Source organism: Copadichromis virginalis, linkage group LG16 (genome assembly GCF_057382275.1).
Source record: "Copadichromis virginalis isolate Kocher_CV1m ecotype Utaka linkage group LG16, C_Virginalis_male_GT1.1, whole genome shotgun sequence".
Classification (NCBI taxonomy): domain Eukaryota; kingdom Metazoa; phylum Chordata; class Actinopteri; order Cichliformes; family Cichlidae; genus Copadichromis; species Copadichromis virginalis.
In genome coordinates, this window is record NC_140633.1 from 27,300,819 (window position 1) to 27,313,492 (window position 12,674).

General features: G+C 40.9%; 1 protein-coding gene across 5 annotated transcripts in view; it reads left to right on the forward strand.

Annotated features, from left to right (window-relative positions):
* Nucleotides 1-12,674, forward strand: part of dip2a (DIP2 acetate--CoA ligase A) — a 91,035-nt gene that overhangs the window by 75,701 nt on the left and 2,660 nt on the right. For 4 of the 5 annotated variants that reach the window (XM_085434201.1, XM_085434203.1, XM_085434205.1 and 1 more), the window contains 21 exons: nucleotides 8-101; nucleotides 517-636; nucleotides 805-919; nucleotides 1,403-1,542; nucleotides 1,941-2,077; nucleotides 2,321-2,401; nucleotides 3,348-3,475; nucleotides 3,567-3,681; nucleotides 3,837-4,038; nucleotides 4,171-4,280; nucleotides 6,280-6,360; nucleotides 6,750-6,867; nucleotides 6,973-7,094; nucleotides 7,289-7,400; nucleotides 7,485-7,594; nucleotides 8,450-8,580; nucleotides 8,695-8,863; nucleotides 9,247-9,417; nucleotides 11,443-11,504; nucleotides 11,644-11,701; nucleotides 11,811-11,885. In XM_085434201.1, coding sequence (XP_085290327.1) covers nucleotides 8-101; nucleotides 517-636; nucleotides 805-919; nucleotides 1,403-1,542; nucleotides 1,941-2,077; nucleotides 2,321-2,401; nucleotides 3,348-3,475; nucleotides 3,567-3,681; nucleotides 3,837-4,038; nucleotides 4,171-4,280; nucleotides 6,280-6,360; nucleotides 6,750-6,867; nucleotides 6,973-7,094; nucleotides 7,289-7,400; nucleotides 7,485-7,594; nucleotides 8,450-8,580; nucleotides 8,695-8,863; nucleotides 9,247-9,417; nucleotides 11,443-11,504; nucleotides 11,644-11,701; nucleotides 11,811-11,885 — 2,451 coding nt within the window. The remainder of the gene's footprint in view (nucleotides 1-7; nucleotides 102-516; nucleotides 637-804; nucleotides 920-1,402; nucleotides 1,543-1,940; nucleotides 2,078-2,320; nucleotides 2,402-3,347; nucleotides 3,476-3,566; nucleotides 3,682-3,836; nucleotides 4,039-4,170; nucleotides 4,281-6,279; nucleotides 6,361-6,749; nucleotides 6,868-6,972; nucleotides 7,095-7,288; nucleotides 7,401-7,484; nucleotides 7,595-8,449; nucleotides 8,581-8,694; nucleotides 8,864-9,246; nucleotides 9,418-11,442; nucleotides 11,505-11,643; nucleotides 11,702-11,810; nucleotides 11,886-12,674) is intronic. The other variant, XM_085434202.1, reaches the window with a different exon arrangement.

Here is a 12,674-nt window from a genome sequence, read left to right on the forward strand (position 1 = left end):
CTGGCAGAGCGTCATGAATCGGATGCATGTGATCAGCATTCCCTACTCCCTGATGAAAGTCAACCCTCTGTCTTGGATAATGAAGGTTCACACATATAAAGGTAAGGGCCAGTCCATCTATTTAGGGTTAGTAAGGAATTTAGATCTTTTTTTGTTGCTGTTTAATTCGGAAAACGAGGACAGAGCACACTTTTCACAAGAAGCTACCTTAGGGAAGATACACTTCAGGTGTTTTATTGTTAAGAAGACCAGATTTTATTCCTGCTTGTTACTGTTTTGATTCTCAGTGCACGTTTGACACGAGTAGATGGATTAAAGAGATCATTTGTTGGACCTATTGATTTCTGGGGTTGTGTGCCCTGAATAAAACTGATCCACAGCTCTGCTCAATCATCTGTTGGCGACTGAGTCAGCTTGCGTCGCTCCTTGCTGTCTGGTTTTATGATCTCGTCAAACTGGACCACAGAGGTCATGATTGTGTCGGTCATTGCTTTTGTCTTTGTGTCCCCCGTGCAGCTCGGGTAGCAGTGGTGAAGTCGAGGGACATGCACTGGTCTCTGCTGGCCCAGAGAGACCAGAGAGACATCAGCCTGAGCTCACTGCGAATGCTTATCGTTGCTGACGGAGCTAACCCATGTGAGTCCATCTGCAGAGGCTCATTTAATAAAACAACACCCTGGAGTCCCAAGAAATTATTATTGATTTGCTTTGTTTGTCTGCCTGGTGCTCTGTGTGTGTGTGTGTGTGTGTGTGTGTGTGTGTGTGTGTGTGTGTGTGTGTGTGTGTGTGTGTGTGTTACCCCAGGGTCGATATCCTCCTGCGATGCCTTCCTCAACGTGTTTCAGTCACGTGGGCTGCGACCTGAGGTGATCTGTCCATGTGCCAGCTCTTCAGAAGCAATGACTGTCGCCATCCGCAGGTGCGCTTCCGTTACTGCACCTGACGAGAACAAAAGCAGCCTCTTTGGCTTTCTGTGCTGCTGTTATGTCACACCATGCTTGCAACATCAGCTGGTTCCTGCAGGGAGGAAGGGAGATTTGTTCTGTTGATCACAGCGCAGACTGTAGAGTCTCACAGCTTTCTGCTGATTGTGAAGCTCAGTTTTGGAGGAAGATTACGATGCCAGACGGATTGGGAGGCAAGAAAATGCTTCAAGTTGAAAAGCTGGCACTATTTTTAGTGAGAGAAATGCAAATTTAAATATATGCAAGAGTTAAGAAATGTGATGGAGCCACAGAGTCATTAAATTTCTCCAGAACCAGTTCATATCTTCTTTTTAAGTGTTAGTACTGCTGTCACTGTACTACACCAGTAGATGGCTCAGTCTGACTGCCGTAAGCAGAAAAGGAAGAATTTAAGTGATAGTATGGCTTAAGTAATAGCATGACTGTGTGTCCCGCAGACCTCCAGAAATGGGGGTTCCTCCTCCCGGGAAGGCGGTGCTGTCCATGGGTGGGCTGAGTCATGGGGTGATCCGTGTGGACACTGAGGAGAAACTCTCTGTTCTTACAGTGCAGGATGTGGGACAGGTCATGCCTGGAGGTACAGTATACCATGCACATTATTAACATTTTACTGATGTTAATGACTAAAATACTGATTCTGAAGAAGGTTGAGAAAAAGGAGATTTTCAAAAATTAAAAAAAAAAAATGTGTACATGCTGACACTGAAATATCTAACCATATAAAAGTGCTTGTAGCAAAATATTCACCTTAAAAGCCTCTTTTAAAACAACATTTTAAACGCATCACCAATAAATCACCACATCCAACTTAAATGAAATTATTTACCAAATTTTACTGTTTGAACTTTTTGAAGTGTTTCATAGAAGTTTTTGAAAAGCTTAATGCAAACCGGGATCTTTGAATCGATTTAAATATTGACCTTATGACTCATTCTTCCTTGTGCCCATCCTTCTGTGTCCATTTTGCATTTCCAGCCTTCGTCTGTGTGGTGCGAGCCGAGGGAATACCTTATCTCTGTCAGACAGACGAGGTCGGAGAGATCTGCGTGAGCTCAGGCAGCACCGGTGTCGCTTACTACGGCCTCCCAGGCATGACCAAGAACATCTTTGAGGTTGGTGTTTCGTTATTTCTGTAAGTGGTCAGGTGTGACAAAGGATTCAGCGCTTTTCTCCTAATCTTATTATTCATGAGTGTCACTTCATATGTGCAGTGTAATAGCACCACATTTCTAAAAATCTTCTTAATTGATAGCACTAAAATTAAATGAGTCATCATCTGATTGGACTTCTATTAAGTGAAGGCAGTATCTGTTTGTTTTGATGTTTGGTTTTAATAGTGTTGTATCTTCTTGCAGACTGTCCCTGTAACACCGTCTGGGATCCCGATCAGTGGCCGACCTTTCACTAGAACCTCACTGCTGGGCTTTGTAGGGCCAGTAAGTTCCTCTTTAGATTTCCTTTTAACCTTCCCTTGATTTAATGTCAGTCTTACAGCTTTACACAGGTACATTTTAACTGTCCTTTCAGATCTCTAGTACCTCTGTGACCGTTCTGGCAGCAAAAAATAAAAAATAATGATAATGGGTTTTTCTGCTTAATAGAACAGATATTAATATCTGTCAGAAATAATCAGCATGAAGCGCCACATGTAATATTATCAGTTTTACCATCTTGTTGCCTCTACTCTGGTTTGTGATTTTCTAAATTACTCAGGAAGACTCTCAATGGTTTGTGTTAGTGGTTGTTAGTCAACAGTGAGTTTAGTAACAAATATGCAAATGTTTTACTAACTAAACTAACTATTTGCAACATTAGATTGCCCAGTTAAAGGGTCCATCCAGTCAATGCGCAAAGACCAATCATCTCTGTAATTGTTGCAGGTATTTGTTCGTATTTTAATTTAATGTGCTCACAGAATTGAAGAAAACGGTCTCTGAGGCTATGGCATTTGATTTTAGTCTAAAAGATTAATTTTTCTTTTAGGATATTTCACTAAACTCCCTGTCGGCAGTTTATTTCTGAATTGGATTATTCAGCAGTTTCAAAAGAAAGAAAGAAACGTAAATCTCTTTATTTTGAAGGATTGCTTTTGTGTTTATAGACTTTCAAACCAGTGAAAGATGGAGCTGACCTGAGTTTATTTGTTAAAATCATGGAGATGATCATACCAGTGTCATTATCACTTGACAAATGGTGATGTTTTTTTAATTTCCAAGTTTAAAGCATAATTGTTTTCCCTTTGAGGACATGACAGCTCCTGGATGAAGAGTTTGATGATAGTTTATAAGACGTCTGTAAACCTTTTGAGGCATTCAGATTTCTTTGCACCAGGAGCTCGTGTGTTGTGCGGATCACCACATGAACTTTTGTGACTCTTTCCAGGACAGCCTTGTGTTTGTTGTGGGAAAGATGGATGGACTGATGGTCGTCAGTGGGCGGAGACATAACGCTGATGACGTAGTTGCCACAGCGCTGGCCGTGGAGCCCATGAAGTTTGTGTACAGGGGAAGGTAAAGGAGGAAGCGGCATGGAAATTATGAAAGTTTGCACTTCTTGTTGAGCAGGACAGCCAGTTTGTGACGGTGTTGCTTTGCTCCCCAGGATCGCAGTGTTTTCTGTGTCTGTACTGCACGACGAGAGGATCGTCGTGGTGGCAGAGCAGAGGCCAGACGCCTCAGAGGAAGACAGCTTCCAGTGGATGAGCCGTGTCCTCCAGGTCCTCAATATTTTTTGTTTTGATTTGGTTTATTTTTGAATTTACATGTTTATAAAATAATAAATGAATCTCAAACTTTACCAAAAAAAATATAAAGCAGGCACTGTAAAAGTCGTCACTTGACAGCTTTGTGTAACCTCACTGTTTGTTTTCAGGCCATAGACAGCATCCATCAGGTTGGGGTGTACTGCCTGGCTCTGGTACCTGCTAACACGCTTCCTAAGGCTCCCCTCGGCGGCATCCATATATCTGAGACCAAGCAGCGCTTCCTGGAGGGTGCTTTACACCCCTGCAATGTCCTTATGTGCCCTCACACATGCGTCACTAACCTGCCCAAGCCGAGACAGAAACAGCCAGGTAGACCACAAGACACCTCACTCTGAGATCAAAAACACAACAATAATTATTCCAATATGTTTGCCTTAAAATGATTTTTGGTGCTAACTTCACTGAGATGTATGATGATGATGCTTTGGTTGTGCTGGACAGAGGTTGGTCCTGCTTCTATGATAGTGGGCAACCTGGTGGCAGGCAAGAGGATAGCACAAGCCTGCGGGAGAGACTTGGGACAGCTGGAGGACAATGACCAGGCACGTAAGGTAGATAGTCATCCTCATTTCATCCATGCCACACCTCTTCTCACACACTGCAGACACAGGTAAGGATCCACACCTGAGGGAGAAATCTGAGTCTAGATTTATGTGCTCTTCAGTTGGTTGGACAACCTCAGTCAGGAAATTGAACAGCACGGATGTTACAAAGACGAGTTGCCTGGATCCAGCCACTCTTACTAGATTGTATGATGTCATCTCAACAAGAACAAATTAAGTTGCTGAATTTCATGCAGATGCTACATGATTTAATTACGTTCACCATAGAAACATGGAATTATTTAGTTCAAATTACAAGTCTGGATCTTGTGCATGTAACAACCACCCAATTTCATTTTTTTGAGTCGACTCGCTAAATTCAGAAGATCACATTAGATGTCAAACCACAGGAAAATCACTGGGGTTACAAGAGGCAGACAACCACATCACGTGTATGCTGTTACTATTTCTTATGGTTTAACTTGTCAAGGACAACAACATAAAGCATCATCAAGCATAGCTTTCCTACTTTTGTTAAGACTGTATTGACAGATTAATGCCATGGTGGTTCGTGCTGTTGCCTCAGAGCAAGAAGATCCTGGGTTCAAATCCACAATGTGGCAAAGTTTGCAGTGGGTTCTCTCTGCGTATTCTGGTTTCCTCCACAGTTAAAAGTCATGCAGTTGTAAGGGTAGCTGGTTATTCTAAATTACCCAAATGTGTTGAAGTGCAAATGGTTGTTTGTCTCTGTATGATAGACTAGTGACCTGTCCAGTCTGTACCCTGCTCCTGTTACCCTATCACTTCCACAGCCCAGATAAAGATAAGAAGATGGGTGGATTGGAAGTTGCTGTAAAACAAATTTTTTTGTTGAACATTATGTAATATGAATACAACATGTACTACAGACATAAGTTACATTTCATTCATTCAACAAGATTATCATTGGTGTAAGAAACAAATATTTTACTAGTTCATGTGACAAGACTGACTTTTGATGTGCCAAAGTGTTTAAACAATATAAGATGAATTTAAATAAATTTAATTAGACTAACGTGGTGCAAACATGTTGATTGAACAAAAGTCAAATTAATTGAATGTTAATGTTAATATTATGTTAAACCTACACACATATATCGTGTTGACACAACACAACCAAGATGGATTAATATAACATGATTTGTTTAGATGGAATATAAGTGGCAAGATAAAATTACCTTCATCCAATGAATTATTTTTTTGAGTGTACATGCAACTGAGAGATGGCCTTCCCTTCTGCAAAAAACACAGGCATCACATAACTCAGATTGTTTTCCCATCATGCATTACACCTTTTTGCCTTTTGATCATCATCTGCACATGTGCTCTACCCCTTAAATGTTTCTTATTCATGTGCAAAAACAGCCTTGTCCCATTATGCAACAATATTTAACACCATTTATTAAGTGAGACAAGATATTTTTTGATTTATTGATTTATTGATTAACATTCAAATTCAAATCTCAGTGAAAACAGTGAAAAAACAAACAAAAAAAAAACAAACAAACAGTGAAAACAGAACAAAAATCTACCATAAAGAAAGAAAGCATGAGACAAGGCTAATCAAAAGGTATTGGCTGAAGCATTTGCTTATTACGCCAACCCTTTTCACAAAATATCTTTTTGTATGCAGCTCCTGTACACAGGGCTTGAAGAAAATAATAAAACAAAGCAAAAACCAAACAAACAAACAAACAAACAAAACAAAGAAAAAAAAAAACTTTCCACCTTAGATAAGTAACTACATCAAAGCAAAAGAATCAAGAGGTTGTTTTTTTTTTTCTCCTTTTTGCTCTTTTCATTCTTGATTTCTATATTTTTCTATTACTCTATTTTTAAACATGTTTTTAAACAAGGAAAATGAACTACACCTTTTTAAATCACTGTCATAACTATTCCACAGGTTAACTCCTATTTCTGTGTGACACTTTGATATCTTTGTAGTTAATTTTGTGTTTTCTTCCTTTAGTTCCTCTACATTCAGGATGTGCTACAGTGGAGAGCTCAGGCCACTCCAGACCATCCTCTGTTTCTGGTTCTCAATGCTAAGGTATTGTCTGTACTGGGGTTTGACTTAAGAAAGATCAAATACGATCGATAGAAAGATCTCTAAATAGAATGTGGTTTTGAAGGTAGTAACACTGATGTGTTATTACAGTAAATTTCCTTGAAATTCAGTTTAAAACCTTTTTACAAAAAAGATTGTTGTCTCAGGTTTATCTGTTACCCTGATTCAGTTAAATTAAGTGAGTCATGAATAAAGATACTTCATTAAAGTGATGCAAAACTCCTGCAACTCAAGTTTTCATAAGAGGAAAGAAAAAAAGTTGTAATGCAAAGTTAGCTTGTTAGACATTTGTGGACTGATAAATCTTGATAATGGTGAATTAAATAAAGAGAACGGTGCAGATATATGTTACTCTTGTGCTTTCTCGTCAGGGCACAGTGTCCAGCTCAGCTTCCTGTCTGCAGCTGCACAAGCGAGCAGAGCGAGTGGCAGCAGCTCTGATGGGACGCCTGAACACTGGAGACCACGTAGCACTTGTCTATCCGCCAGGTAAAAAAACAAACATCTGCTGCCCTGTGCTTCTTGGCCTTTTAAAACATCCTCACTCCATTGGGTTTAAGAGAAAAAAAATATATAAACAAACATTATGTGCAGGAATTGACCTGATTGCCACTTTCTACGGCTGCCTGTACGCTGGCTGTGTGCCGGTCACCGTCAGACCGCCGCATCCACAGAACCTGGCCACCACTCTGCCCACCGTCAAAATGATCGTTGAGGTAACGCAGAGGCTGTTTGGGGACACATCAAGTGCTTATGGCAGTCAATGTGGATTGTATGCATTAAAAAATACATTAAAGTCAGTGATCTTCAGATGTATCTGTGCTCTGTTAGCGACGCTTTACTGTCTAATAGAAAACAGTGTGAACAGCAACACAACATATGTAGTTAGATTCTACTATCTGTGGTAAAGGTCAGCAAGTCAGTGTGCATCCTGACAACCCAAGCAATAACGAAGCTGCTGAAATCCAAAGAAGCTGCTGCTGCTGTGGACATCAAGAGCTGGCCCACCGTGCTGGACACTGGTAATTTATGTACACACACTCAAATGCTTAATATCAATTTCTGCAGTGAACGTTCTCCTAATTCGCTCGTTCTTCATCCTACAGATGATCTCCCCAGGAAGAAGAGCCCCCAGATGTACAAGCCCCCAACCCCAGAGATGCTGGCTTACCTGGACTTCAGTGTGTCCACGACAGGCATCCTGGCAGGGGTCAAAGTATGTTGAAGGAACTGTCTGGTTCAGTAGATTCACATGTTGCCATCATATTGCCTCTTTTTGTTCCTGTTAATGCACACCCTGAAATGGAGGGGTAGGATGTTCCAGAGCTGGAACTGAAAACGCTTATGAAGTTCTAGGTGGGATCTTGGGACTACGAAGAGCTGTTGGTCCAGTGACCTAAGCAAATGACCTGAGACGACCACCACGTGAGAGTGATGGGGATAATCTGAGGCTAGCCCATTAAGGCACTCATGAATAAGATTTTACAATTAATCCTGTTACAAACAGATATCAAGTGTATCATTATCAGAAAAGGTGGCAAATGCTTATCTTTAGACATATATATCAGGAGACTAATTTCCCCCTTTAAAACCCCTTTTCCCAGGATGTTAGTACCTATCAGACATGTAACTAACTACAACAATCTACTCAAGAGGCAATAAAAAACATTTGATCTTTTGAAGGGTATATAAAGAAAGTAAGGTTTGAAGTCCTTGATTTTAAGCACTTTTCTTGCATTCAGTGTCAGGTCGCAGGACATTTTAACATTAGCTGTACCTCTTGTTCACACTTAATTTGGAAAAACTGGATTCAGATACTTGCCTATAAATGAAATGAACTACAAAAAAAAAACTATGAAGTCCTATTTGACAGATTTGCAAGTCTAATTAAAAAGAGGAACAAACGGCATGTTTGACTGGGTGAACTTCAGCACGTTCTGGAGTTATGATTGATTTTATGGGACAACAGTAAAGGCTTAAAAGGTTCTTAGTCTGCTGTGAAGTAATGAATCCCTGAATGTTACTGCAGCGCCCAGTCTTTTCTTTTTTTATATCATATTGTCTCTTCTAGATGTCTCATGCTGCCACCAGTGCCTTGTGTCGCTCCATTAAGCTGCAGTGTGAGCTCTACCCATCCCGGCAGATCGCCATCTGTCTGGACCCGTACTGCGGCCTGGGCTTTGCTCTCTGGTGCCTGTGCAGGTAGGGGCTCTCAACAAACGACCACCAGTAACATTTGAAAATCTGGACACAGATTATTATCTTTTCTTTCTGTGGATTCCTGTTTACTCTCTCGCCTGCATCTTCTTGTTTCAGTGTGTACTCGGGCCATCAGTCGATCCTGGTTCCACCGCTGGAGTTGGAGAGCAACGCATCTCTGTGGCTTGCAGCCGTCAGCCAGTACAAAGTGCGCGTCACGTTCTGCTCGTACTCAGTCATGGAGATGTGCACCAAAGGACTGGGTTCACAGACAGAAGCACTGCGGGTCAGTTTGTCTCTTCAGCTGTTGAACAGTGTCACTGCGGGGAAACAACAAACCACAGCGTTTTTCTTGCACAAAATTGAAGTGATTCTCTTCAAATGGTCCTTTTCCCTGCGGTGCTGTTGCAACAGCACCATAATTATCTAGACAAAGTTAGGGTACTCAATGGTGAAGCACTTCACTGCTCCGTGTCTGCCTGCTGATTACTGTCTGCAGCACTTAAGACTGGTCTGTCTGTGGTCTAATAGATGCCTAATGAAAATAATTATTAATATTAGAACACAGAAACGATTTTTCTCCTTTTTTCTGCAAAGACCAAAATAATCTTATCACTCTCAAGTTCGTAGGTTTCGCTGATGCTGATCTTCTTTTTCCCCCATATCCAGCTGAGAAATGTGAACCTGTCCTGTGTGCGTACCTGCATGGTGGTAGCAGAGGAAAGGCCCCGCATAGCCCTCACTCAGTCCTTCTCGAAGATCTTCAAAGACCTGGGGCTTTCACCGAGAGCTGTGAGCACCACCTTCGGCTGCAGGGTGAACGTAGCGATCTGTCTGCAGGTAGGCCCACTGGTCAAGGAAAATTAGAAGCGAAAGGGGGAGGGCTGGGAAAAGTTCAGAATGAATGAATGTCAGTGTTTTAGAGCCAAAGCAGGCCATGAATCTGGGCAAAGATTCATGGCAAAGATGTTAATGAAATTCTTGTGCGGTGTCGGTTTGACAGCACTTCATAAAAGCATGAATGTTAGTGATGTTGAACTTGGAAAGTTTGTGGATGCTTGCATTAGCTGAGAAGAATAAAAGACAACAAGATGTAATTATTGATGTATCGATGTAAAGAAACTGAAAAAGTTAATTAGAATTCATCATAAATCCATCAAAAATTAAGATTCGATTAGAAAACTGCTACGCAGTCCAGTTGTTTTGTGTCTCTGCAGACAGCTTTGTTTATTTTATCTCTAACCGATGGATTTCATTTCCTCGTTTATTTAACTGGTTGGTTATTTTTTCTAGCTCCTGCAGTGCAGCTCTGTACACACCCTGAAACACAAGCCAAAACACTTTAACTGGAAAAAATGGGGCATTTAAAACTTTTTATTAAATAAAACTATTTTATTAGATAATTAAAGCGTGAAATACAAGACCTTGATTTACCAGCTCACTGCATGTTAAGGAAGAGTTTAGAAAGTGCAATGGTTCATCTTACATTTAGTTCCAGTTTATAAAAACTGTGAAATAAGTCGTGTTTTGACTTTGACTTTTGTCAGTTTTTGGTCTTGTTCTTTTGTTTTATAGTTTTATTTATTTTTTTCAGTCCCTGATGATTTATGTGTGTGTCTGAGTGTGTATGAGAGTTGCCCACGTATCTGAATACATACACATATATCTCTTTATTTATCTGTCCTGCCCTGTCCTGTCAGCCCAACAGGTTAGGGAAACTGGCTGAGCAGGTACTGTGTGATAAGAGTGGCTGTTTGCTCTGCTGCTTGGTCTGTTTCTGTGTTTTCACGTTTGTCATTTATTTTGCATGAAGTTTTGTCATGCTTAGCCACAGTTCACTATTTTTTTCAGCACTTAGCTCGTTTTTTTTCCTCTTCCCGATGAGCTTCAGCTTCTGTATCGCTATTTATTTCAGCCGAGTCCTGCTTCTATCAGCTGGCTCCTGATCATTGCTCTACAGCAGGTTTAGATACATGATCCACACATAATACAATGAGCTGGCTGCATGAACTCTGCTGCGACTCAGTAAATTAGGGTATAATCAGTAGAGTTTATGTCGTACTTTCATACTTCAATCCACAATATTATACAAACTAACAGGGCATAATTGTTTGTGTGTCTTTTTATTCAGTTTTTAGGATATATAAATGTTTTTCAGCTTTTTGAACATATTTAAAATTTACCATATTTTGTTTTTATCTTGTTTTCAGTATATAGACTAATGAATTACTTATGTATGTTCTGAGGAACCTTTATGTTACTGACAGGTGGTCGTTCAGGTAGACGTGCTCTGCTTAGTAAACTGAATCCTGCTTTCTGTGTTTGGCTGTGACTCACAGACCTCGGTGCAGCGACTCATTGCTGGCTTGTGCTCTGGCTGTAGACTGGCAAAGCGAGTGATGGAAAACATAACTTGTTGTGACCAGTCTCACAGCAGTAATGATGACAAATCCCACACAAAGAGATCTATATCTGACAGCTGTAATCAGCACTTGAAAAATGAATCACTTAGAATTCAGCTGCACTGAAGTACTTTGATTTTTAATCAAAACAAATGATGTTTAGACTTTGTTGAGTCATTTTTTATAAGCATTATTATTTAGAATTTAAATAAATGTTCCAGGTTTTCCCACAGAGCAGGTGATGGAGGTATTTGTGTTTACATGGCCCAGGTTTTGCCAGAGTCCTAACTATCGCAGCCTGGCTGGTTGGCTTCTGGCTGCCCCTTGCTTTGTCAGCAGTAGTTTCATAATCAGCTTCCAAACCCCACTCCACTTAAGCAACATGCAGCGTTAATGCCACAGCTGTAGCACATAGGTTATTGGCTCATATCTGGATCTGCTTGTTTCTTTCTTTTTTCCCCAGGGTACAGCTGGACCAGATCCAACCACAGTTTATGTGGACATGAGAGCACTACGGCACGATAGGTGGGAACACTGTGACAGTATGCATTCATGTACATGCATTTAAAACATGACCCGACTTTGAACTAATTAGTACTCAAAGTTTTTTTCTGTCATATTTACAAAAACAGTGGATATGACGTTGCTCACTTTGTCTTTTCAGGGTTCGCCTGGTTGAGAGAGGGTCACCGCACAGCCTGCCACTGATGGAGTCTGGAAAGGTACGGCCTAATTTAAAACTAAGAACTGAAATACAGCAACATAGTGTGTAATGCTGCTGCTTCCAGGGCTTTTTTTGTTAATTTGAGTCCTGGCTGTCTGCTGCTGTAGATCCTCCCTGGAGTAAAAGTCATCATTGCAAACACGGAGACTAAAGGACCCTTGGGAGACTCCCATCTAGGAGAGGTGAGTTGGTTTTTAAGAGAGCAGAGCTGTCAGTCAGTCAGTCACTCTTCTGTGTGCTTAAAGGGAACCTGTCGTGCTTGTTTCCATCTCCAGATTTGGATTTGGATGATTCACAGTTTAAAAGAATCGATATTTATCTTATACTAGACCTCGGTGAAGTCCCTCAGTCCATCCACTCTCTAAGGCAACCTCTAGACAATAAGAAAAACCACTTATTATTCAGTCCCCTTTAAAGCAGGTTACAGTCGCTTTCTGCAATAACCTAAAAACATCTTAGAGTTAAGGTGTTTTGTTTTTTTGTTTTTAGCAGCAGAATTCATTCAGCACAGTAGAAGCAAATAATAATAATAATAATAATAATAATAATGGATTGGATTTATATAGCGCTTTTCAAGGCACCCAAAGCGCTTTACAATACCATTATTCATTCACTCTCACATTCACACACTGGTGGAGGCAAGCTACAGTTGTAGCCACAGCTGCCCTGGGGCAGACTGACAGAAGCGAGGCTGCCATATCGCGCCATCGGCCCCTCTGGCCAACACCAGTAGGCAAGTAGGGTAAAGTGTCTTGCCCAGGGAGACAACGACCAGGACAGAGAGCCCAGGGATCGAACGGGCGACCTTCCGGTTACAGATGCGATTCCCAACCCCCCTGAGCCACAGTACATATCAGTGCTGCTTTTTAAAACATCTTGCTGAAATTTGTGTAAAAGCTACACAAAGTGACCTTTTAGGCTGAACAGCAGTTCAATGTTAATGTGATTAATTTACTTGGCTCTTGGTTTTT